At 42.7% G+C, this 25,675-nt stretch overlaps 1 protein-coding gene across 7 annotated transcripts in view; it reads left to right on the top strand.

Moving 5' to 3' along the window:
• The first annotated feature begins 574 nt into the window (after positions 1–574).
• The window catches only part of PRTFDC1 (phosphoribosyl transferase domain containing 1), a 103,901-nt gene continuing 78,800 nt past the window's right edge, over positions 575–25,675 (top strand). For 2 of the 7 annotated variants that reach the window (XM_060161800.1, XM_060161780.1), the window contains exons 1-2: positions 15,265–15,365; positions 22,050–22,156. In XM_060161800.1, the coding sequence (XP_060017783.1) occupies positions 15,318–15,365; positions 22,050–22,156 (155 nt within the window). In that variant the 5' untranslated portion in view covers positions 15,265–15,317. Of the gene's footprint in view, positions 629–2,851; positions 2,935–12,043; positions 12,191–13,155; positions 13,222–15,264; positions 15,366–15,624; positions 15,975–16,510; positions 16,923–18,257; positions 18,433–19,087; positions 19,214–22,049; positions 22,157–25,675 lie in introns of those variants that run through there. The other 5 variants (XM_060161810.1, XM_060161838.1, XM_060161830.1 and 2 more) reach the window with 5 other exon arrangements.

The raw sequence follows: 25,675 nt of genomic DNA, 5'->3' as shown, positions 1-25,675 counted from the left end.
CAGGTCAACCCTGCGGAAGGTACAGGATTCCTAGGTGATATTATGGGTTTCCAGACATCCTGCCCGCTCATCAACATGTGACAGTGTCTGAAATTCCACCATCATGTTTTATCGGGTACTTCTGAATTGGATTATCCAGACAGGGAGAAGGGCCCCAATAGAAGGAGTCAGAGGCACGTAAGAGAGTAGGGCAGCAGAGGGGACTGAAAAACAGCGCGGGTGCGCAGTTATACCACGTAGGGCAGGTCCAGGGGAAGCTCGGACGGCAGAGGATATTATGAAGGATATTAGCTGCTTGATGAGTGACAGCATGTCAGCATTTGTGTAAAGAGGTTGGCGGGAGACATAGAAGGCATTTCCTACTTTATAAGTTTGCCGCATTGGCTCTGCAAGACCTCAGTTTTGTGCGGTCTCAGACCTCACGGGCAGGATCACCTCAGAACGGCTCAGCTTATGCTTTGCTTTCCTTGTTCATCAGCCCCGGAAAAGGATTGTTGTCAGAGAGAAAGAAAACGGAGTTCTTCTTCCTCTTGGGCCTGGGAACACCCTGCTCCCTATATCCGGATAAGAAGGAAGAAGGAATGGGAGCCCAGGATCTTAACAGCATATGGGTTTAAAAATCTACCAGGTAACAACATTTTCCACCAATATTTTCCACTCTTTCAGTGTCCCAGTGATGATGTAGCTGATGGCCAGAAATACTAGAAGCCTGATCTCTGGTTAAAATCTTTTTTAGAAGACTATATATTACTTTACTACATTTTCTTATGTTTTTAGGCTGCAGCTGATCTCTTTCAGTCTTGGGTGTGTGAAGCCGTAATTATTCGGTCAGCTGAGATATATGACACACACATATATACATATATAGATATTTACACAAAGGTATGCAGATGTCATTACTATAGGGCATAAAGGAGGGTCAGGATCATAGACTGCTGAAAAGTCTCTTGTACAATTTTTGTTCAAGGATCTAAATGTAGAACTAAGCAAAGAGTAATGCAATGAGAAATACTAGGCCTTAACTGAAAGAAAAGACAGAACTCATGATCTTTCATGCCCTACCTCCATGATAAGTATTCAGTTCATATGGGGGTTTATTCTCCTTTGTAAGAGCCAAAGCCTTTCATCATTTCTGGGCATGGCATACCTCAGAGGCAGACAAGATGGTAGCAGCTGCACATGATGAAAGAAATCACACGATTTCATTGTGTAGAGTAATGACAGGAATGGGCAGTTCAGACCAACTGGACCCATTTCTGCCACTTTTTCAAGCGTGCACACGTGCGCACACACACAGAGCAGAAAAAGAAGACTCTGAATGAATTTGTGGAGGCAGGAATTGAACCCAGTACCCAAGGAATCTTAAACCTTCTGGGTCTGTTATGGTGGGCAAAGCCGCGGGTCTTGCTCACAGTAAAGAGTAAATTTGTTTACTAAATTAGCCCCCCAAAAAGCTAAATTATTACATGACTTTTCAAAGCCATGAATAGCCAGTAAAATGAGAAACAGATATTGCTTCTCTAAAATAATGATAGCAAACATATATAGCAGTTACTAGGGTCTGTATTGTTTTAAGTGCTTAAATAAATTCACTTAATGCTCATAATAACCTTACGATTACGGTTAAGTATGATTTTCCTCCTCTTCTAGTAATTGGAAAACTGAGGCACAGAGAGGTTAGGTAATTGTCCAAGAATGCACCATTACTGATTGGCAGTGGAAGTGTTGACAGGGGAGAGTGTGGATGCCCATTAATAGAGGCATACCCTCAGGCACCTGAAGGGTACATGACGTGCACCTCGCCAAGATTTCACTTCAGCTCCAGCATCTTTCTTGAACCATAGTCCGTCCACTTGAATGCCTATGTAAGTGAAGTGGCACATTCTAACAGAGCGAGATTGAACCATATGGAGACGGCACCCAGGAACCGGGCTGGCAGCATAGGCAGCTCAGTGGAGGCTGGAAAGTGTCTCAGAAGAAATTGTCCAGAAAAAGCCCCAAGGCACTGGGAGAGAAAAGGAAGGAAACTGGAGGGCATTACTGGCTACGAGAAAGTCGGCACTGCTTTCAGAATTAATGAGAAAGTTGCATATACCACACGCAATGGGGTCTCTCCTTTATTAGCCAGTTAAGTATTAAGGATTTTGCATGTTTCGTTTTTCTTCTCTAATTACAAAGGTGGTTGTGCACCTATAGAATTAGTTTCATTGCTTTGTATTTGATAAATTCACATATCAAGTCTTTAAATGTAGCAAACGTATGACTTGCTGAGGGCTGTGTAGCTCATTAGTGGATAAAGAAGGAGATGCACTCAGTGTTTTTCCAGAAGAAAACCCAAAAGAGACAGGTTCAGGCAAGATCAGAACTTTCCAGTAATTAAAACTTCTCAGAAATGAGATGGGGTGCCTGCAAAGGGCTGAGTAGCCATCAGTAAAAGCATCCTGACCGTAGGCCAGGAATCCCCGCTGGACCAGATGACTTCTAATATTCCTCCTGCCCCAGTGCTAAGACTTTGGTGATTATTTTCACAGAGAACTTGATTTTTTATGTTCATAGACATCTAAACATTTGGAAATGTAATGAAACCATTTTAAGTAGTAAGAAATTGAAAGACAGAGCTCTCAGTTAATTTTATGAAGCATGCAGTCTTAGTTTTCTAAATACCCTGGATAAGTTAGCAAGCCCTCTGCAATGCTGGGGCTCAGAATCGAGGCTGAGCAAGTATGTGAGGGCTGTGGTCCCTGAGGGCCTGAGTGCAAGGAATAGATACAGCGGAGAGGAAGGAAGGGGATGGAGGAAAAGAGGAATAATACAAGTGATAGTGATCCTAATACGAATGTAATCATTACAGCAGTCACATCAGAGAATCATGGCTGTTCTCACTTTTCACATGGAGGAACCGAATCTCAAGGTCGTGAGTCCCAAGGCCGTGCGGTAAGTGGCAGAGGCAGGGCACACACTGCAGTGCTGTGACTCACCTGTGCAGTAGCTTTGCTCAGCCTAGCATGGGTGGCTCTGTATTAAACACAGGCCTGGGACTTCCCTGGTGGTCAAGTGGTTAAGACTCTGCACTCTCAGTGCAGGGGGGCTGGGTTTGATCCCTGGTCAGGGAACTAGATCCCGCATGCCACAACTAAAAGATCCCGCACATGGCAACGAAGATCCCATGTGCTACAACTACATGGCAACGAAGATCGCATGTGCTACAACTAAGACCCAGGGCAGCCAGATAAATAAATAAATAAATAAATATTTTTTTTAAAAAAAGACAGGTCTAAGAAGAGAAGCTTATTTCCGAATCCTGCCACAAGCCTCATGAATTTAAAATATCAGTACTTAGGGAAGACTTTATGTTGCTCAGCCTTAGCTGAAACTCACCTTTCTTTATATGAGACAGAAATAATATTAATGAACCCTATAAGTATTAATTTTTTTTGCCATGCCATGTGCTTTGTGGGATCTTAGTTCCCCGACCAGGGATTGAACCCGGGCCACGGCAGTGAAAGTGCCAAGTCCTAACCACTGGACTGCCAGGGAGCTCCCTAAGTCTATTAATATCATAAACTCAAATTTCCATTTTGAAGGACTAAGAGAAAATGGAAAATGATTGAGTCCATAATACAGAGAAAGTGTAGAAACCAAGTTTTGATTTTGCTTTTTGACCCAAGCTTTGATTTATATTTCTCTATGTCTGAAACATAATCAACGTTTTCTTTGTGTTTGGTTGTGTTTCTCTACTCCAGAAGGCATGAGAGAAAGAAAACCCTCCCACAAACTTTTCTCACATTATTCCATTGAGAGAGGGCTACAGACTAATTAGCTATGGGTCTACTGGCTATCAGACAAACCTTTTCCTTTATCTCTTCAAAATAGAGTAGAAACAGTTGAGACCAGCATAAGATCTGTTACTCTAAGACAGTGATTCCTAACCAGAAATGATTTTGTCCTTTCCTCCCCTCCAGGAGGACATTTGACACTTTCTAGAGATATTTTTATTACCACAACTGGGAGTGGTACTGGCTTCTAGTAGGTAAAAGTCAAGGATGCTGCTAAACATCCTACAATGCACTGAACAGCCCACCAACAGAGACTTATTTGGCCCCAAATGTCAATATTGCTAAGGTTGAGAAACCCTGGTCTAAGACCTGGTAAAATGCTTGGGAGTTTGCGTACCTGGGCACGCCCCTGGCAAAATCTTCTAGGCCTCCAAACCTAGGGAATCTCAGCACAGTGGAATTGCCTAGAGCTTTGTGGGAAGAGAACATTTTCCCTGTATTCTCCATTAATTTTCACAAGTTCATAAACTGGGCTTAGATAATTATTTCCACTGTCTTCTTTCTCTATTTTTTCTCATTATGCAAAGGCAAACCGGATTTTGAGAATTTTTGCTTGTCTCTTATTTTACATCATTTTTCATGGTTTGATTTTTAGGCCAGATTTTTCCTTTGTGTTAATTTTATTATTTTTACAAAGGGAAGAAAATGTGGAAGAAGATTTGGAAAAAAAAAATTTTTAATGTCTGATCTAAGAATAAGAACAATCATTGGAAATTTATGTTCCAAGTTTTCTGAATTAACACAAAATGGTTTCTGAACAACTACTCAGATGACAATTTCAGTAACCATTTTCAGTATTTATAATTTTTAAAAGTCTGCTATTTTAAAAAATTCAATCTGATTAGACAACTGGCCTGAATCCAAGAAGTATGCTGAAAGCAAGAACTCAGAAACACAAACTAGTTTTAAAACTTAAAAAAGAAATGTTGATGAAGAAGGCAGAAAGTTCACAGGTGAGAAAAAAAGAAAACGTAATACAAAAGGTGATAGAACTTGACTATCAAGGTGAAAAGGTAATGAGTACAAAGTCCAGGTATGACATTTATGATTTTTGAGACAGTCTGTCTATATCACTTAAGCTTTGGCAACATCCCCAGACTCATAGAGAAGACTGAGTCATCCCTCATTCCTTTATTCTCTGTTAAAAAGGTGACCTGGGTGTATATTCTGTGACTGATTGTGCTGAACATGCTGAAAATCTGAGAATAAAAAGCCATTGACATCAGTTGTAAAGTGAGAAAGAAATTATTTCCTGGTTACGCATTTGGCCTTATCATACAAACTAGATTTTTCTGGCCGCCTGTTTCTTTAAATGGTCTTAAAGATGTGTTGAAAATATCTCACCTGTGCGACTTTTAGGGTTGTTGCTATGTGTGGGTTTGGTATGAACCAACAAGAATCTGAAAGTTATTTCTCAAGCCAAGAGACAAACTCAGGTAATGACAAAGTTGGCCTGAGCTTTGAGTTCAAAAGGATCATGATAGTTTTGCTGAGCTCAGAAATAGTGGAGAATTTGAGGTAAAGTGAGTGCTAAAGCAAGAAAACCACTGACCACAGCAACTAAATAGCATCTAAAAATGGCCTGTGGAAACAGAGCATGGCTTTACCCAAATACTAATGCAATGCCCAGTCCTGCATTGAGGGACAACTTTCCACGAAAAGACTTTCCCCAATTGCTCCTTACAGAGAAAATTAGAAAAATGTTAAGTGATTTTAAAATTTGATCCATTTATATTTGTTCCTTAGGTGTAAGTTATAAATATTGAGATTATCAATGTATTTATGTTTGATGGAAGCTTATCTGAAGTATATTCATTAATTTTGAAGTTAACTTTTATTGTTGTCCTTCATATTCCAAACATGAAGAGCATTAAGTCAAGCTAATTTTTTTCTTTCTAATATAAAATAAAAAATAATAAAGCAATAAATTAAAAAATAGACCTCTTAATTCAGATTCCATTACTATTTGTGCTAATTATACAGAGGCTTTTCTTGTAGCTTACTTTTGTTTTACATAGATGACATATATATATATATAGATTATATATATATATAAAGTTGATAACATAAGAATTATAATTTCATGGAAAATATTAGCTCATTTACATAAAGAAACTGTAAATGATATAGAGTATAGGTTTTTTTATTTAAAACTTTTCAACTGGTCTGTTTATTAATGCAGAAATTCTAACTGATTAGGAATTCCATTTAAAATTATTCTTTTTTAATAATAGATAAAATGTATTGTGCACTCCTTAAGTATTTGGTACTCTGAATACATTATTTTATTTAAGACTCACAATAACCCTAAGAAGCAGGAACTAACATTATTTTCATTGAACAGGTGCAGAAAATAAGGCAAAGAAGTTAAGAAACTTGCCCAAGGTCAGGTGGTAGGTGGTGGAGTCTGATCTTAAAGCTGAGTCTGCCTGACTTGGAGCCAAAAGCCTAAAACAGAGTACCATAAACTTTTCATTAGTCTCGGTATTACTTTATGGACGACAACAATAAAAGCACATTGTTTTTATAGTAGTCTATAGTTAAGAATTAATCACAAATTCAAACAGACTTTTCTTATTAGTTCCAATTACTAAGCTTTTAACATATGTTAGCTAATACTCTTCCCTCAAACCTCAAAGTGTTTTTGCAATAAAATTTTATTCATGTTCAGTTAAAAATCCCATGAGATTTACTATAATTTTCCATTGAAGAAAGACATTAATATTGCAAGCTAAATTTAGAACCATATATCAAGAGCCTTAAAATATTTACATCCTATAACTTAGGAATTCAATTTCTAGAGAACTTATCCTCCAGAAATAGTTAAAATACATATAAATATTTTATTACAAACATATTTATATGTTTTTATAAAATCAAAATTTGGAAGTAATAAAAATATATTGAGGAATGGTTAAATAAATGATGGCATTGCCATTTCAAGTGATATTTATAAAGAGCTTACTATACCATGGAAAAACACTTGAGTTATATGTTTATTTTAGTTAGTGTGTGAAGCAGAGAAGCAGGGCATTATAGAGTAAGCAGTTAGTCACAACCATGTAAGATAAACTTCCCAGAATCGCAAAATTAGAAGATACCAAACATGTTTAAAATGCCTTTATATTGTACTCTTATTTTTCTATATTTTCCAGTTTAAAACAATTTGCACATACTAATTTTCAAATGAAAAAACACATTTTAATTTTCTTTTAAAAAAGTTATAGGCCAAAAAAAAAAAAAAAAAGTTATAGGCCAGTAAGATGGCAGAATGAGAGCTCCCCTGCTTGTGTCCCCCACGGCAACAGTACTTTGGTCATCCTCAGACAAAAGTGCCTTTGTGGGAGCTTTGGATCCAGGTAAGAGGTTGTGAAAGCCTGATGGAGCCCAAGATCGTCGAGGGCCGTTTTTAGAAGGCACGCCCACACCCAGACGGCAGGCGCACTGACCGTGGTCCCAATGATGGGCCCAGAAACAGCCTCTTCTCCCTGTGGACTTGCTACAGCCCCATTTGGCCTTGGGCCTGCCAACAGCACCATTCCCCAAGGGACTCAGGAGGATAACTGCCCTGCCAACCTCAGTCCCAGTTGTGGACCCTGAAGTGGCCTGTGACCCAGCTCCAGTCTCTCTGGGCCACAATCCAGAAGTAGTCCTGCTTACCCAGGGACCCATGCCCGTCAGTGACCCTGGAGGAAGGCCCACCAACCTTGGTCTGATGGTGGAGCCTGAAGTGGCCCTACAGCTTGGCTCTAGCCCTTCTCAACCGTGGTCTGAGAGTAGTCTTGACAACCCAGGGACATGATGGGAGACGTGGTCCTTCACGTTCCTGATGGTGGGCCTGCTGACCTTGCTTTGTTTACATATCCTGAAGCAGCCCTGTGACCTCGCTCCAGCCCTACTTAGCCATGGTCCAGAGGCAGTTCAGCTCACCCAAGAACCCAGCAGGAGACATGCCTCCCCATGCCCCTGGAAGTAGTCCTGCAGACCTCACTCAATTCCAGCTGTGGATCATAAAGCAGCCTCTTGTCTCAGCTCAGTCCCTCTCAGCCATGGTCTAGGGCAGTCCTGCATGTGCAGGGATCTGACCAGTGACCCAGCCGGATCTCTCCCAGGAACCTGGTGACAACAGGCCGGATAGCTGCAGACCCAATTGCAGACCCTGAAGTGGACACTTGTCCCAGCACCAGCCCTACTGACCAAGGTCCTGGAGCCATCCACCCAGAGACCAAACAGGATCCACGCCCACCTGAGCTCCTGGTAATAGGCCCAGCAACATCATGAAACACCACTGCGGACCCACACCACTGCGGACCCACACCCCTGAACAACCAATGGATCAAAGAAGAAATCAAACAGATTTTGAGACAAATGAAATGGAAATGAAAGTGGAAACACATACCAAAGCTTATGAGATGCAGCAAAAGCAGTTCTAAGAGGGAATTTTTCAGTGATAAATACCTACATTAAGAAAAAAGAAAGATCTCAAATTTACACCTATAGGAGCTAGAAAAAGAAGAACAAACTAAGCCGTCAGTTAGCACAAGAAAGGAAATAGCAAGGAAGAGCATAAATAAATAAAACAGAGACCAGAAAAACTTTAGAGCAGATCTATAAAACTGAGAGTTGGCTTTTTGAAAAGGTGAACAAAATCGGCAAACCTTTGGTGAGACTAACCAAGAAAAAAGAATAAATACATAATATAAATAAAATAATAATTTTATAATAAAATAATTTAACAAAATTATAAATAAAATTATAAATGGAAGAGGAAACATAACTGATACCACAGAAATATAAAGGATCATAGGAGACTATTATGAATAATTATATGCCAACAAATTAGATAACATAGAAGAAATGGATAAGTCCCTAGAAACATACACCTCTCAAGACTGGATCATAAAAAAATAGAAAATCTGAAGAGTCCAGTAATGAGTAAAGAGATTGAAGCAGTAATCAAAAATCTCCGAACAAAGAAAAGCCCACGACCAGATGGTTTCACTAGTGAATTCTACCAAACTTTTACTGAAGAATCAATGCTAATCCTTTTCAGACTCTTCTAAAAGATTAAAGAGATGGAAACACTTCCAAACTCTGGTTATGAGACTAGCATTACTCTCACACCAAAGCTAGATAAGGACAGTACAAGAAAAGAAAATTACAAACCAATATCCCTGATGAACATAGATGCAAAAATCTTCAACAAAATACTAGCAAATAAAATCCAACAGCACACGAAAAGTATCATACACCATGATCAAGTGAATTCTATGCCTGAGTTGCAAGGATGGTTCAACATACACAAATCAATAAATATGATATACCACATTAGCAAGGTAAAGGATAAAAATAATATGATCATCTCAATAGTTGGAGAAAAAGCGTTCGACAAAATTCAACATCCTTTCCTGATAAAAACTCTCAACAAATTAAGTATAGAACGAATGTACTTCAACATAATAAAGACCATATATGATAAGCCAACAGCTAACATCATACTCAGTGGTGAAAAACGGAAAGCTTTTCCTCCAAGATCAAGAAAAACGTTCCCACTCTCACCACTTCTATTCAAGATAGTACTGGACATCTTAACCAGAGTAGGCAAGAAAAAGAAATAGCAGGCACCTAACTCAGAAAGAAAGAAGTAAAACTGTCTCTCTTTGCAGATGACATGATCTTAAATATAGGAAACCCTAAAGATTCCACCAAGAAACTGTTAAGAGCTAATAAACAGATTCAGTAAAATTGCAGGATATAAAATCAACATACAAAAATCGGTTGTGTTTCTCTGCACCAGCAATGGACTATGTGAAAAAGAAATGAAGAAAACAATCCCATTTACAATAACATCAAAAAGAATAAAATACTTAGGAATAAATTTAACCAAAGAGGTGAACGAAATATGTACACTGAAAACTATAAGACATTGATGAAAGAAATTGAAGAAGACACAAATAAATGGAAAGAAATCCCTTGTTCATGGATTGGAAGAATTAATATTGTTAAAATGTCCATTCTACCCAAGGCAATCTATAGACTCAATGCAATCTTCATCAAAATGTGAAATACCTTTACGTATATCTAATGGAATATAATGTAATATTATATGTTATCGATTATATTTATGTTATGTATTCCATTATAATATACAATATAGCCTGTTTTATATATAAATTATATCATTTCATATATATGTATAATATTCCACTATATACATATAGTAGAATATTATTCAGCCATAAAAGAGAAGGAAATCCTCCTTTTTCTGACAACATGGATGCATCCGGAGGACAGTATGCTAAATGAAATGACAGACAAGACAAATACTGTATACTCTCACTTACATATAAAATCTAAAAAAGTAAACTCACAGAAGCAGAGAATAGAGTGGTAGTTTCTAAGGACTGAAGGTGTGGAGGTGGAAATTAGGAAATGATCAAAATGTACCAACTTTCAGTTATAAGACAAATAAGTTCTGGCCATCTAATATACAGCACAGTGACTACAGTTAATAATACTATCTTGGGGCTTCCCTGGTGGCACAGTGGTTGAGCGTCCACCTGCCGATGCAGGGGACGCGGGTTCGTGCCCCGGTCCGGGAAGATCCCACATGCTGCGGAGTGGCTGGGCCCGTGAGCCATGGCCGCTGAGCCTGCGTGTCCGGAGCCTGTGCTCCGCGACGGGAGAGGCCACGACGGTGAGAGGCCCGCGTACAGCAAAAAAAAAAAAAAAAAAAATGCAAAAAGAACTTAAATGGACATGGCTAAGGCCTTTCTCAACCTCTGAAAGGCCAGCCAAAAATAAATAAATAAATTTATTTTAAAAAAATGAATCGAAACACACTTTGGTAAGTGTTTCTCTAGGTGGTATGTCCGTGTCCAAATCTCTTTTTCTTTCTCAGTCTCTTTTCCCATGTGAGACAACATCAGACCTCAAACTACTTCTCCCCAGCCTCTTTCTCAAGCTCCCCCCACCTCGACCCTAAACTACCACCCAGAACCTGGCAAGAACTGGATCAGTTCCTGGGATATTGCTGGTGGCTTTCGTATATCAGCTCTGATCTGAAGAGAATCCATGTCCAGCCAAGAGAACATTCAGTTCCCATTCCACCTGGTCCTTAGTCTCCCCACACCAGCAAAAGTTTTCATCAACTAAGGTCTCCTTGTTTTGTGTGTGTGTGTGCGTGTGCGTGTGCGTGTGCGCGCGTGTGTGTGAAGTGGACATCTTTCCATTAGAAACTTGGCACTGGCTGAGGCACCAATTAATTTTGCATAAGTTGCCACTGCACCATTAGAGGCTAATCCGTTCACTCGTAGCCACAAGGTATTGTGTTAGGGTCACGTACATGACTTGTGCCTCCAGCACTATGGATTTATTTAGTCCTTAGCCTCTAGTTCCTGCAGCTGTGTCCTTTCAATGACTGCTTTATGGTGGCCAAGAGAGTTGAGCTCGCCTGCCAGGACTCTGAGATCTGGAGGAACACATGGACACATTATTCCTCTACTCTGAAGCTATCCAATTCCTGTTCCGGTCAGATGGGGAGATAGTGGGAGGATATCTCTGAAGCAGCCCAGCACTTACTGTTGATGATACTACTCATGCCTGATATTACTGCAAAAGAACAGGCAAATTTATCCTCCGTGTTCTTCAGTGGAAGGTTAATTACCAGTGAAAGTGTAATAATGCAAAACATAATTCTGAATGTAGCTCCTGGGTTTCTTTGTAAGAACCGTTATGGAGACATTATTTCTTTTTACTCTAAGACTACGCATTGGATCCAGTCTGCTTCAAACAAGAAGCCAGGAAAGAGGGCTTGCTATGCTAATTGAATACTAATTAGGCTTTTGCTTAAATTGTTGTGTGTTACAATTATTTGCAACTATATTTTTTTCTATATTTATGTTGAGGGGAAAAAAAAATACCTGAAAGGTAGCAAGATTCTTACTTAGCCTGAATATCTGGAAGAAAGTATCTTTCCACTTTTTTTGTTTCTTTTGTACTTGTAACATTTGTAAAGGGTTTTGTTCTGCACTAAGAAAAAGCAAAATATCATCATCATTATTACTGGCCTTTGTTCACAATGGATTTCATCCAGACTCTAATCAGTTACTCTGTGACTAACAATCTGAGTCACTAAGTTTCACATGTTTATGGATTTCAACACAATTCCCAGGCTGAGCGTTTTTTTGTTTATTTTCATGTTTCAGGACTCAAAAAACTAAATGCCCTTCCGGATTTCGAATCTGGTGTCACTGAGTGACTGGCTCTGAACAACTTAGCACATAGACTGAATCACTCCTTCAACAACAGATTAACATTGGCAAAAGGTCAAGAACTAACCAAACTGGCAAAAGGTTAGTATATACTTTTAGGACAAAGTCTTTAGCCTGGTGGAGAATTCAGGTAAACATAAATATTTGTGTTTACACCATGGTAATGGTACTAGACAGTTTCAGAATTGAAAATGCAGGAACCTCCAACTAAAAGGGGATTAAGAGAAGGACAAAAAAATGCAAGTATATTTACTGGTTATTAACTTTGTAAAGATCTATGTCTTTATCCTTACAGCTTCTTCAAGGGAGTATCAGAAAATGGACAATCTGAGCTAAAATATCCTTTTTTATGGAAAATTCCATTATTTTAATAATTTTCTCTTTCTACTGTATCCATTCTCATACCAGTCCCATCTTGTCCCTAGATTATAACTGTCCGTGGTTGGTTACCCTACACCCATCTTAAAAATGCAATTACCCTGTCATTTTCTCATCAAATAACTTTATAAACATTTGGTCACACATTGTCACAGCATTTCCAATTAATAACACAGTTATTAATAACAGTTTTATAGCACTCTTCAAAGGATCCTCTTGCATGTTAGCTCATGTTAATCTCATCTTCATATGCAGTAGAGCAGAAATGCCCCTCTCACCGATGAGAAAATTGAGGCATATTGATGGATGTAATTGGCTTAGCCTCAGTGGCTCACGTCATATGGATTATTGCTAGAGAAATCAGAATCCTGGTCTGAAGCCATTGCACTAGACACAAAACAGAAATTTGAGATTTAAAAAGAATTTTTGCCTCTGAGACCTCATATGCAAGATTAAGAGTAAAGTCTGGACAAATGATTTGTTATTCTTGGGTATCATCGGTTCTTGCAAATGCTATTTGTGATATCAAATGTATACTGTATTACATGAATGCTGTCCAAAGTATAGAAGTATAAGTAGATCACACAAAATGTTATCAAAATATAAAAAGATAATAAATAAAGTGAATTTAAAAAAATGATTTGTGCATCATTCTGTATCCTTCATAGGATGTCCTATGGGTCTCTACGGGATGTTCTTGAGTGTGCATTCTTAAGATTCCTGTTGTCATTCAAGTAAGTGACTTTTTTTTTTTTCTTGTGAACCTATTGGATTTTACATTTAATTAATGGCCTTTCTAAGGAAAAATTTATCTACCATATCCTTTACATCTTCCACAGTGCCTGGGCTGGGCACACAGTAGTAGCTTTTTTTTTTTGTGGTACGCGGGCCTCTCACTGTTGTGGCCTTTCCCGTTACGGAGCACAGGCTCTGGACACGCAGGCTCAGCAGCCATGGCTCACGGGCCCAGCCGCTCCGTGGCATGTGGCATCCTTCCGGACCGGGGCACGAATCCGTGTCCCCTGCATCGGCAGGCAGACTCTCAACCGCTGCGACACCAGGGAAGCCCAGTAGTAGCTTTTTGATTTCAGTAGAGCAGCTACATCTGTAACCTATTTTGAAGTTTCTTGTCCCTAAGGCCCATGTACCAACACTGAGCATCCTATGGGTAAATTTGATTTTGCAGCAGTAAGACAGTGGGATTCCTTAAGGCATGGTTGGTGAACCATTGCATCACATTCACCTGAGTGTCTTGGTGCAGATGTCTGAGTCTGAACACAGAGCTTCTCCACCATAACCTACCGAGTAGGCGGGTGGCTGCCTCCCCAAAAGAGTCTTCTGAACTCTAAAGTTGGATTACCACTTTTCAGTTTCTGGAAGTTTTAATGACTTTGGTTGTGAAGATGCTTCCTGGGCCTGGTCTTTGACAATGAAAATAGAAGATGGTCCCTCACCTTTGAGAAAAGAGATCAGACTATAAAAATGGCCCGAAACACGGACGTCTGACACTTACCGAGAGAAAATGTTTACCTGTGCAGGAAACACTGCCACCCAGTTTATGAGAGCCAGCCCACAAGCACAGCACCTAATTTCAGCAGTCCACGAGGCTGCCTGCCTTCCACGTGCTGGCGCATAGGAGAGGACAGACAGGGCTGAGCGCGGCCATGTCGGAATGACACATCTTTCCAACCCAGAGTGACATTACTGATTGATAACTATTTTCCCCTCAAACCAAGCAAAATCAGCATTCCTCTCCCTCCCTTGTGCCGGACCCGAAGATGAACAAGATAGTCTTTCGGAGGGGCCCGAGTTCAGCTCGGGGCTTCAAACCTGAGCGGGGCTGCAAAGGATGAGGCGGGAGGGAAAAGTCCAGGGCAATGAATGCATATAAAGGGAGGGCAGGGCCCTTGAGGAACAAAGAACCGGGACCCTCATTCCGGGGAAGGCGGGGATCAGGAGTTGAATTAACAAAAGATTCATGAAAGAAGGCTTCTGAATCTGGGAAGAGCGATGGCATTAAGCTGCAACCTGAAACAGTTAAAATCTGACCATACGTTCTTACAAAAGTGGTAAAGTAGATGATGTGTCAAAATTTCTCTCTTTTTTTCGCCCTGAAAGGGGTAAAGGGAAGGCCCTATTTCCCAGTCTACATCCTGTAACCGCGGGCATGGTTCAGGGATAAGCCACTGCACGGCTCTTTCAAGCTCCTCCTGGCTGGGCAGTTCGAGGATTTTAAAAACACATCATAGCTTCGCCCACAGCCGTACTTCGAGAACATCCTCTACTGCAGGCTCTTTCGCGGATTTACTTGGGATAAACAGCGCCTGAAAGTCAGCAGGAAGGATTCAAGGACCTTGTCAGCCCGAAAGCTGGGACGACAGACCCAGGGAGGCGGGGGACCTGGGCACGCTTTCTGTTCCTGTAAAAACCGAGCCGCGGGCAGCCTGGGTCTCGCGGGTCCCCGCGGGGCTCGGGCTGGGGGTCGTAGACGGGCGGTGGCCGCAGGGGAACACGCGCGGGCGCCCGGGGGACGGCGCTGAGGTGGAGAGGACGCCGCTCCGCAGCTGCGCCCCGCGCCCCCGCCCCGGGCCCCGCCTCCCCGCCCAGCGCCCAGCGCCCGAGCAGCCGCCCGGGTTGGGGGCGCGGGCCGAGGCGCTGGAGCCGCGCCAGGCGTGGGGTCGTCGGCGCGCCGCGGCTTGGTCGCCCGGCGGCCCGGGGCGGGGCGGGCCCCCTCCCACGCCCTCCCCCCTTCCCCCCACCCCCTCCCGGCCCGTCACCATCCCGGCTTCTTCCCGCGCGCTTCTTTCCTTCCCGCTTTCCCCGGAGAAACATGGCCGGGAGCCGTGAGGAGGCGCCAGACTACGGGCGAGGCGTCGTGGTAAATGCAACTCCGGTTTCGGGGCCGAGTCGCGCGCTCCCCGCCCCTCCCTTGTTGGCACCCCCCCCTTTTAGATTAAACGCCCGAAATGCATTCGGGAGAGAGCGGGCCACGGCTTTGTTCTTCCCTCCCGACGGGATCGCTTCCATCCTCCCCCTCCCCCAGTCTGACCCCCCGCTTAACATCCCTTCACCCCGTGTCCTCAGTGTCCCCCCCGCCCCCCCGCGCCAGGAATCCGCTACTCCCGCGTTAAGGCCGGGTGGCGCCGGCTCCCCACTCTCGCCGGCCACCGGGAGTCACCCCCGGGCGCCGGGCGGGCCTGCGAGGACCCCCGCGGGCCGCTCTTGTGGGCTTCCTTCCTCTCGCGCTCCCTCCTGACTCCTTCAGCGCGGGCTTCACGTGCTGTTTTCAGAAAGGGTACTGAGGGCGCTCCGGGGCAGCCAGGAAGTAAAGGATCTCTAGTGGACGGAGCTTGAGCTTGGAAACCCGGGCGAGGGCTCTTTCTGTGGGGCCTCTGCGCGAGCTCAGGACACGCTAGCGCCGTCGAGCGAGCCTCTGGTTCGTCAGAAGGGAAACAGCGCGCTGGGCCCGCTGAGCCAACTAGAGAGGGTGTGTACCCAGTAGCTAGTAGTGCGTCCGAATGAGAAGGTAGGGGAGGATGGGGTCCCAGGCCAGAGCCTCTTTATCCCTGGGGATCCCTCGAAGTCAGCCAGCGCCCGGTGGGTACCCATCGCTCGGTGGGTACCCATCGCTCGGTGGGTACCCATCGCTCGGTGTCCTGGAATCAAATCTGGTCTTGGCCTATGGCCGCTGGCTTCGGCTTGGTTTAGAATGGTCTCTATGAAAGGTGGTAGTTTTAACGTGTCAGGTTTAAAGTGATCTGCGGGTGCGGTGTGGGCTAACTTGCTACATTAAGAGTCTTTGTTCAGGGATCAGCCTGTAATGCACAGATAATCTGTGTGTGACCGGGAAGGGACTACAGGAGTAGTAACGTTCTGCTAGGAAACATCTCACAGCCTAACCGATCTGTTCAGGTTGAACCGTGTTGCCCAGTATTAATTTCAAAGCTGGGCCTTTCCTTCTTAAAGGAGGAGTTCATTTATTTATTCATTCCACTCATGTTGACTGTCCTGCTGTGTTCCAGACCGTGTTCTAGGCTCTGGGGAAACAAAAAGCCCTGTGTTGGTGGAGCTTACATTCTAGAGGGGAACACAGGCAAGCAGTAAGAAAGCAAATACACGAAGAAGATACTTTCAGAGAGTGGTATGTGCAGTGAAAAGACAAGAGCAATGAGATAGAGAGTGGTTGGCGGAGGCCTGGGGATGCTGCTTTAGCTCAGGCAGAGCAGCCCCTCCGTGACATCTGAGCCAAGACCTGAAGGCTAAGCAGGAGGTAGCCACGTGAAGACTCTGAAGAAGGGTCCTCAAGACAGCGCCTGCCCAGGGCAAAGAAATCATTACATTCTGAGAAGGAATCGTGACATCCAGTTTATGTTTTAAAAAAAAAAAAAAGGTCATTCCAGTTGCCATGGAGAGGATGGTCAGGCCTAGATTTCGGGTGAGTTGGAGGGGGATGAAAATTCTTGACAAGTTGAGTCTCTAGTGCCTGTAAAGCCTATGGGTCAGGATGCACAGGAGGCAATTTGAAACTCCTGTTTGGAATTCAGGAGGGTGATTGGTTAGATTCGGAAATTGTCAGCAAATAGAAAAATATCTGATGCCTGGCAGTGGACAGGGATGCCCAGTGAACATGGAGAAGAAATGTGAAACTATTGTTAAGGGTAGAAAGCCCCCAGTGTAACAGGCCGAGTGTCTGGGAGAAGCCAGATAAGGAGACCAAGAAGGAGTAGCAAAGTAGGAGAGAGCAGACGGGGTGGTAGGTGCCTAGGGAACAGAGTTTTGTGGGGGTGAGGATAAGAGGGACAGATGGATAGGAGAGGACAGAGGATAGGAGGGACAGATGCCTCAGGAAGAGCAAGTGGCATCAAGATGGAAAAGATGAAGCCATCAGAAGTGAGAATCTTTTAAACAACTATTCCATCAGTAGAATGGTTAAAATATAGTACTAGTATCTAATAATAGATAGTCTTAAAAATGAATGAGGTCAGTCGATATGACTAATAGGAATGGTGGATTGTTAAAGTCTAAAAAGCAAATGATGGAACAGTAAGTAGCCCAGTCTATCACTGCTAAAAGAAGCTTTCTCAAAAGCAAGGTAATTTGGTGAAAGATGCAGGAAGGTAGTGAGAGGGTCCACCAAGGTTGGAAATGATCAAGGTATAATGGAGATCATCCCTGCATTTATGTCATTCTCTCCAGTAGAACTAGGGATAATTCCATTAATATCAAGTTGGATATGGGCAGGCAAGGCAAATTCAGAATGAATTCAAGGTGCTGATGGAAGGGTCGAGAGGAAAAGGAAAGCTTAGGAGGGTAGGTATACTGGGAAAGCAGAGAGCGCTCAAGGATGGGTTGGAAAAAATCAAAGGGAAATTTTAGTACCAGTGGGTAAGGGGGCAGGTAGTAATGGCAAGTATTTATTGATCACTTACTATGTGGTTTTCCTGTATGATTCATTTAATCCTCACAAATCTTTGAGGTAGGGATATTATAATCCCCATTTTACAGAGGAGGAAACTGAGGCAATGGTAAGCAATCGCCAAGGTCACATGATTAGCAGATGGCAGAAGCAGAAGTTGAAGCCAGCTTTCCAGCACTGTGCTACATGGGAAGCTGTGCTTCTGGAGAAGAATGTCAAAGGGGAGGCTGCTGGGACGGACGGGATGTGGCTAAGGTGGACTAGAGGCGAAGTCGTTTGAGCTAAGGTAGGTGAAGTTACTACAAGATGGAGTAGCTAGAAGGATCATCACGGTGTGTATTGGAGTGTCCAGAAATGAGGTGGAGAAGAGAAGTCTGAGTTGGTAGAAACTTGGTGATAAAGATGGCAAGGGACATAGAGCCAGATGACTTGAGCCTAAAATGAGAAATACAGTTCGTGCAAGAGAAGGGAAAATGAAGAGACTGAAGATGGCTCTTGCCCACAAATGGCTTTCAGTTTACTCGGGGAGGTAGGACATTAGTAGATTATTAACAGTAAATGGGAGCAAGTGCTAATTACCAAATCGGAGATGTAGAGCCTGAGTTCGGAAACTTTGCTCAGGATAGACTGGCTGCCAGTGTCCCCCCTACCACCCGCACACACACACCTCAGTTGGTATATCTTTGTTGCTTCTCAGGGAGAGAAAAGATTTCTCTACCTCTCTGGTCTTTGGGGATCAAGTTATTAGATATGGTTTACTTTTACAGAACCATTAGCAAAGAAGCATAGTTAGTGCCCTACACATGTGAGTTTGGTAGGAGTAAGGAGAAGAGAAAATCTGAAATGATTGTGCTTCTGTTATGGCATCTCCCTCCCCCTCCCCGCATGGAAACGACTTTACTAGATGTGATGAGTTTCCCCTTCCGGGTACAGAACCCCCCACAGAAGAGGAAGACATGCAGGATACAGGATGTTATTTGGTCTGTGGAGCCCCCCTTCATTCCCCTGGTAGCAGAACCTGGGACCCTTCTTTGAGGACACAGCTGCGACTCAGTTTCTCAACGTGTGGCTCTGAGGCATCCCTCACAGTGCACCCCCTTCCCTGGCTCTGGGGCTGGACCAGTAACCCCAGCTGGGCCAGTTGACGTTCTTGTCTGGGATTCCCAGAAGCAGAACTGTGGGACGAGACTCCCTTCCTCTCTAACAGTGGACGGGTGGATGTGAACCTGAAATTGGCGGCCGCCGTGGTCACTGCCTGAAGGAGAGAGTAGGGCCCAGGCTTTGGGGCTTAGCAGCAGAGAGGAGCCAAGGTTAGCTTTTTTTTTTTTTTTTAAAGATGTTGATGCAAATACATTTTAAAAAATTAAAAAAATTTTTTTGGTTGCTTTGGGTCTTCGTTGCTGCACGTGGGCTTTCTCTAGTTGCGGCGAGCGGGGGCTACTCTTTGTTGGGGTGCACGGGCTTCTCATTGCGGTGGCTTCCCTTGTTGCGGAGCACGGGATCTAGGCGTGCAAGCTTCAGTAGTTGTGGCGTGTGGGCTCAGTGGTTGTGGCTGGCGAGCTCTAGAGTGCAGGCTCAGTAGTTGTGGCGCACGGGGTTAGTTGCCCCGCGGCACGTGAGATCTCCCCGGACCAGGGCTCGAACCCATGTTCCCTGCATTGGCAGGCGGATTCTTAACCGCTGCGCCACCAGGGAAGTCCCCCAAGATTAGCTTTTTGTATGTGTTTCCAAACTATTTTTCTCCCTAGGGGATACAACTTGAAAAATAAGGCAAGACATATTCTAAGCAAAAAAATTTATTTCTGATGACTTAGAAAGAAGGTCTTCAGTATATCTTCCAATGGGGAAAAGAGAGTCCGAAGGAGTTCCGGGGTTTGGATGTGGTGTAAAACGGCTCAGTGTGTTTGTCACTTCCCCAGCTTGGCCATATTTTGCGTCTTTGAACAGAGAAGGCATTGTTCTGAATAAACTTAGAGCATATTATCTGTGAGACTGAAACTATTTAAAGACTTCTTGTTTTGATTTTTCAAAAAGCAGATGAATAAAGTAATTATCTGCAGTTCCTAGCAGCCTCCATTCCTTCAGGTCTAGGACACATTTACAATGCAATTCGTATGCACTATTAAGGATAAACCCGTGGTTCCCTCATTTCTAATTGTCTTTTATCTCTACAGTGAAAACTCACTATTTCAGACTCCTTGGGAAATAGGCTGGTTTGGCTGATAGGATAGTTTTAGAGAAACACGTTGCTTCTACTTTGAAATTTACAGCTTTAGCTAGGGTAATAAAACTTTGGCAGGTAGGTGTAAAGCATTTCTTTAAATTAATGAACACATGTAATTTGTAAGTAAGCTATTGATGTTTCAGTACATCTAACTGGTTCACATTTACTGCAGCGTTCTGTAGACCAGATACTGATGTAAGAGTTTTATGTCCATTATCTATCTTATTTAATCCTTGAAATAGCCATATGAGGTAGGCATTGGCTCCATTTTATAGACGAAAACACTGTGACCCAGAGAGGTTAAAATGCACAAGGTCTAACAGCTAGTAAATTCACCCCTGGGTGTGTTAGACTTCTAAGCCATGCTCTTAATCATTACTCCATGCTGCCTCTGAGCTACAGATAACCAGTACAGTTTTTATATGTAGGTTTGTGTTGTCATTTTATCATTCTTTTCTTTTTGGGGGCGTCATTCATTAAGCATTTATTATATACCTGGAGATGTGCTAGGAACTCTAAGTACGTTATCTGCTCTTTTTATCCTCAAAACAACCCTGTCCGTGGGTTTTATTGTGTCTTATTTAAAGGAGGGGGAAATGAGTCTCAGGTGTAATTTTCCTAACATCATATTAAGTGTCAGAGCTGAGCCCTAGAACATGGGCTAGAGAGTCTCTGAGATTCAGCCAGGCAGGGGTACTGCAGCATTTCCGTGGTGGGAAGAGTGGCCACTGGTTCATGCCGCTGCCTCTGGGAGGGCTGCAGGAGGAAGGGTGGGGAGTGTGTGTGGTCTGGCAGGGGAGCCAGAAGGTGCTGTGCCCTTGGGTGATCTCCCTGGGGCCTGGCGCTGGTCAGGCTTCTCGTCTGGTCTTTGTCGTGGTCTGCCAGTGCATCTTCTGGAATCTCCTCATGTTCAGCTGGCGGTTCAGGCTCTGACCAGCCGTTGTGGTGTTGATGGTGGCAGCAGACCCCAGGAGTTCTCAGGGTAGAAGCCAGAGTTACTCTGTGCAGATTCAACAGTTGCCACCAGCTGATTTGCTGGTCAAGGCAGAGCAGATGTGATGCTCTTCAAATACGCAGATGGGGGCTTCCCTGGTGGCGCGGTGGTTGAGAGTCCGCCTGCCGATGTGGGGAACACGGGTTCGTGCCCCGGTCCGGGAAGATCCCACATGCCGCGGAGCGGCTGGGCCCCTGAGCCATGGCTGCTGAGCCTGCACGTCCGGAGCCTGTGCTCCGCAACGGGAGAGGCCACAGCAGTGAGAGGCCCGTGTACCGCAAAAAAAAAAACAACAAAAAAACTTTATTCCTAAAAAATGCTGAGAGCATCATCTGACAACACAAGGTTGCCATAAACCTTCAATTTGTAAAAAGCATACTATCTGCAAAGCGCAATAAAAGGTGTGCCTGTAATTACAAACATAATTTTACTTATAAATTGTATAAGTAAATTGTATATTTACATATGTGCACTCTTACAAACAATGCTGTCAGGTTAGCTGTAAGGCATTAAGTTGGTATTTTATCTTGTGATGCCAAACGTCAGGAATGGAGTTCCCTGTTCACTTCAGTAGGTCCTTCGTAAGGTTACGTGAAACAAATTACCTTGTCCCACCTGGCTTCTCATAGGTTGACGGAATATAATTTTTTAAAAAACTTATTTGGCTGTACCAGGTCTTAGTTGCAGCTTGCAGGAACTAGTTCCCTGACCCGGAATCGAAGCCAGGTCCCCTGCGTTGGGAGCACGGAGTCTTAACTGCTGGACCACCAGGGAAGTCCTATGGAATATAATTTAATGCCATGTGGATTATCAGACCTAGTCTGTTTTCAATATTATTCTTTTTTTCAAAGGATGCTCTTGTTTATTTATGTTTCTTAAAATAAATTTCCAATGAAAAACATTGTAACCAAGATAATTTGATTTACAGATTATGGACGACTGGCCAGGCTACGACTTGAATTTGTTCACGTACCCACAGCACTATTACGGAGATTTGGACTATGTCCTCATCCCTCATGGCATCGTTGTGGACAGGTGAGTGCTTTTTGCTGTGTAAGTTTTGTCTAGCCCTCTCCTGTGTGAATCAAACGGTACACCTGGGGACCCTATTCCGGAATCTCTTCTATGTAACGGTACACAGAACTTTTATACTACAGAGAATTTGGAATAAAATAAATCTGTGCTTTACATGAACTAGTTCCTGGGATATTTGTTCAGGGGAAATGGTGAGAAGGCTATACATACGGAAGGTGTTAGTAACAGCCTCAAAATAACAATGTCCTGTACAAACTGATGAAAATGAGGGTTGGGAAAGCGTTTGTCTCACGTTTTTCACAGACTCTTAACCAGGGACAGTTAAGAGGTGACCTTTGCTTTCACAGGCCACACCCCTGAAGGCTTTTCCTGCGACTTGTATTTATCTCAAATAAGTCTTTTCTCACAGGTGGGCCAGTCTGTGCACAATTAGATTTTCAGTGGTGATGTTTTAGAAATAGGAATATTTGCAACTTAAAAAGAGCAGCACAGAACTGTTTCTCAAGTAGTGTTTCTAGTTCTTTTGGACCCGTCGACATAGATATCCTCTGGCTCCTTCCTAGCCGATTGGCTTTTCGAAAGCCAACATTTTCTCTCCTGTTCTCAGCCCCTAAGTCACCCTCACTAGTTTTTTGGTTTTCAGAGAGCCCCCTCCAGTTCAGCCCACCACAGCCTTCAGGATTGATAGGTCCTATCCCTTTAACAAGGCTTCCTTAATGCCCCGACTCTTGCCTTTCCATGGACCTCTAATTTCTTGTACGAAGATCAAGTACTTAAGCCTTCACATTTATATGAAAAGCAAGCTTCATGGATTTCAGACTCAGAAATTGGGGCGGGAGAGGCTCTAAGAAGCAGGAGAAACTGAAACTTCGGGCTCCCCGCTCTACCCTTTTCCTTAAGCCGTTGTATTTCTGCCTCTATTTTTTTAAGCAGTTATATTCTTCTGAGTTAAAATTTAACTTGTAAAATAGATCCTCAGCCAAAGGAAAGTTTGAAAAACACTGGATGGTCACTATTCCCAGGATATTATCTTTCCATCAGTGCCTGTCTGTAAGCAAAAGGAAATGTCATTCTCTCACTCACATTCTAAGATTTTCCATTGGATAAGATCTGCACATTGTGCATTCTCTCAAACTATAGTATATTATTAAAATAAGGTCTAGTTTGTGGTTTCTCACAGCCTCAGGTAGCCTTCCATGGTATACAAGTTTTAATCCTTGAAGGGAAAACAGGTTGTGTGATGAAATAAATGTAAGAAATTTGGCATCTCCCAACTTGCTAGACCTCCATGTTGGCAATTCATATTAAAGATACAAATTCCTGCAAAGAAAGGGGAGGGGTAGGGAAGGAATCTGCTTGACTTTAGCAGTTAAAGCACCTTTTCTGTGTAGTGGGTATCTTTGTACTCAATTCACTTCTTAATAACTCTCAGAAGCGTTTTCTCTTCACACGAGTTTGGGAACCCCTGGTTTAAACAAATTCCTGCTTTTCTCATCTGAAAATTAATTTATGACTTAAGTTAATTGCATCCTGATTTAGTACACAATTGAATCCTGGTAAGGTTACCAGTTCCCTCTCAGGAGACTTACCCAGTGAACTTGTAAAAATGCATAATCTTAAGCTTTTTGTCTAGAAATTCTGATTCAGTGGTCTGGAGTGGCGTCCCAAGAATGCCCTTTCCCACCTTTAAAATGAATTTATTAAGATATAATTTACATACTACAAAACTCACCCATTGTAGGTAAATGACTCAATGATTTTTGGTACATTTTTATGGTGAGGCAACCATCACCACCATCGTTTTACAATATTTCTCTCATCACCAAAAGTTTGTTGTCAGTCTCTGCTCCTACCCCCACCATCAGGCAATCACTAATCTGATTTCTTTCTCTATAAATTTGTCTTTTCTGAGCACTTCATATAAATTAAATCATACAATATCTGATTATTGATTCATCAGTTGATGGACGTTTAGATTTCTAGTTTTTGGCTATTGTGAATAATGCTTCCATGAACATTCACATACAAGTCTTTGTGTAGGCATATCTTTTCATTTCTCTTGGAGAGGAATTCTGAGTTTCATGGTAAGTTTAAGAAACTGCCAATTATTTTCCAAAGTGGCTGCACCATTTTACATTCCCACCAGCAGTATTTGAGGGTTCCAGTTTCTCCACATACTTGCCAACATCTAGTATTGTTTGTCCTTTTAATTATAGCCATTCTAGTGGATATATAAAGGTATTTCCTTGTGGTTTAAATTTGCATTTTCCTAATGATTAGTGTGCTTGTTAGCTATTCATACATCTTCTTTGGACAGATGCCTATTTAAGTCTTTTGCTAATTTTGCAGTTGGGTTGTTTCTCTTCTTATTGAGTTGTAAGAGTTCTTTATATATTCTGGACACAAGTCCTTTATCAGACATATGATTTGCAAATATTTCCCGCTAGTATGTGGCTTGTCTTTTCATTTTATTATTGATATCTTTTAAGGAGAATGTTGGGTGAAGTATTCTACAAATGTCAGCCAGGTCCAGTTGGTATATGGTACTGTTCCTTTCAACTGTATCCTTACTAGTTTTCTGCCTTGTTGGATCTGTCAGGTACTGAGAGAGGGGTGTTGAAGTCTCTAACTGCAATAGTGGATTCATCTACTTATTACAGTTCAATAAGTTTTTTGGTACTCTGTTGTTGGGTGCAGACGCATGAAGGACTGTTAGGTCTTCCTGGAGAATTGACCTCTTTTTAATACACTAATGTCAGTCTTCATTCCTGACAGTTTCTTTGCTCTGAGGTCTGCTTTGTCTGTAATTGATACAACTACTCCAGCTTTCTTTTGATTATGTTAACATGGTACATCTTTCTCAACCCCTTTAATCTATCTGTGTATTTATATTTAAAATGGATTTCTTGTGGACAACATATATTACGGTGTTTTTTTGATACATTACAGTCTCTGCCTTTAATTGGTGTATTTTGACAATTCACATTTAAAGTGATGATGATTGATATACTTGGTTTAATCTCTACCATATTTGTAACTATTTCCTATTCATTGCCCTTCTTTTTTTTAAATAAATTTATTTATATATTTATTTATTTTTGGCTGCGTTGGGTCTTCATTGCTGTGCACGGGGTTTCTCTCCTTGTGGCGAGCAGGGGCTACTCTTTGTTGCAGTGCACGGGCCTCTCATTGCGGTGGCTTCTCTTTTTGCGGAGCACGGGCTCTAGGCATGTGGGCTTCAGTAGTTGTGGCACGTGGGCTCAATAGTTGTGGCTCACAGTCTCAGTAGTTGTGGAGCACGGGCTTAGTTGCTCCACGGCATGTGGGATCTTCCCAGACCAGGGCTCGAACCCGTGTACCCTGCATTGGCAGGCAGATTCTTAACCGCTGCGCCACCAGGGAAGCCCCTGCCCTTGTTCTTTGTTTCTTTTTTTGTCTGCCAGTCTGTGAAAACTGTCTCCCCCACAATGTGTAGCCTCTGATGATGTGCAGTTTATTTTTCTTGTTTTTCCTTTTAAG

Source organism: Lagenorhynchus albirostris, chromosome 1 (assembly GCF_949774975.1).
Source record: "Lagenorhynchus albirostris chromosome 1, mLagAlb1.1, whole genome shotgun sequence".
NCBI lineage: Eukaryota > Metazoa > Chordata > Mammalia > Artiodactyla > Delphinidae > Lagenorhynchus > Lagenorhynchus albirostris.
This window is presented reverse-complemented; position numbering and strand designations above follow the sequence as displayed.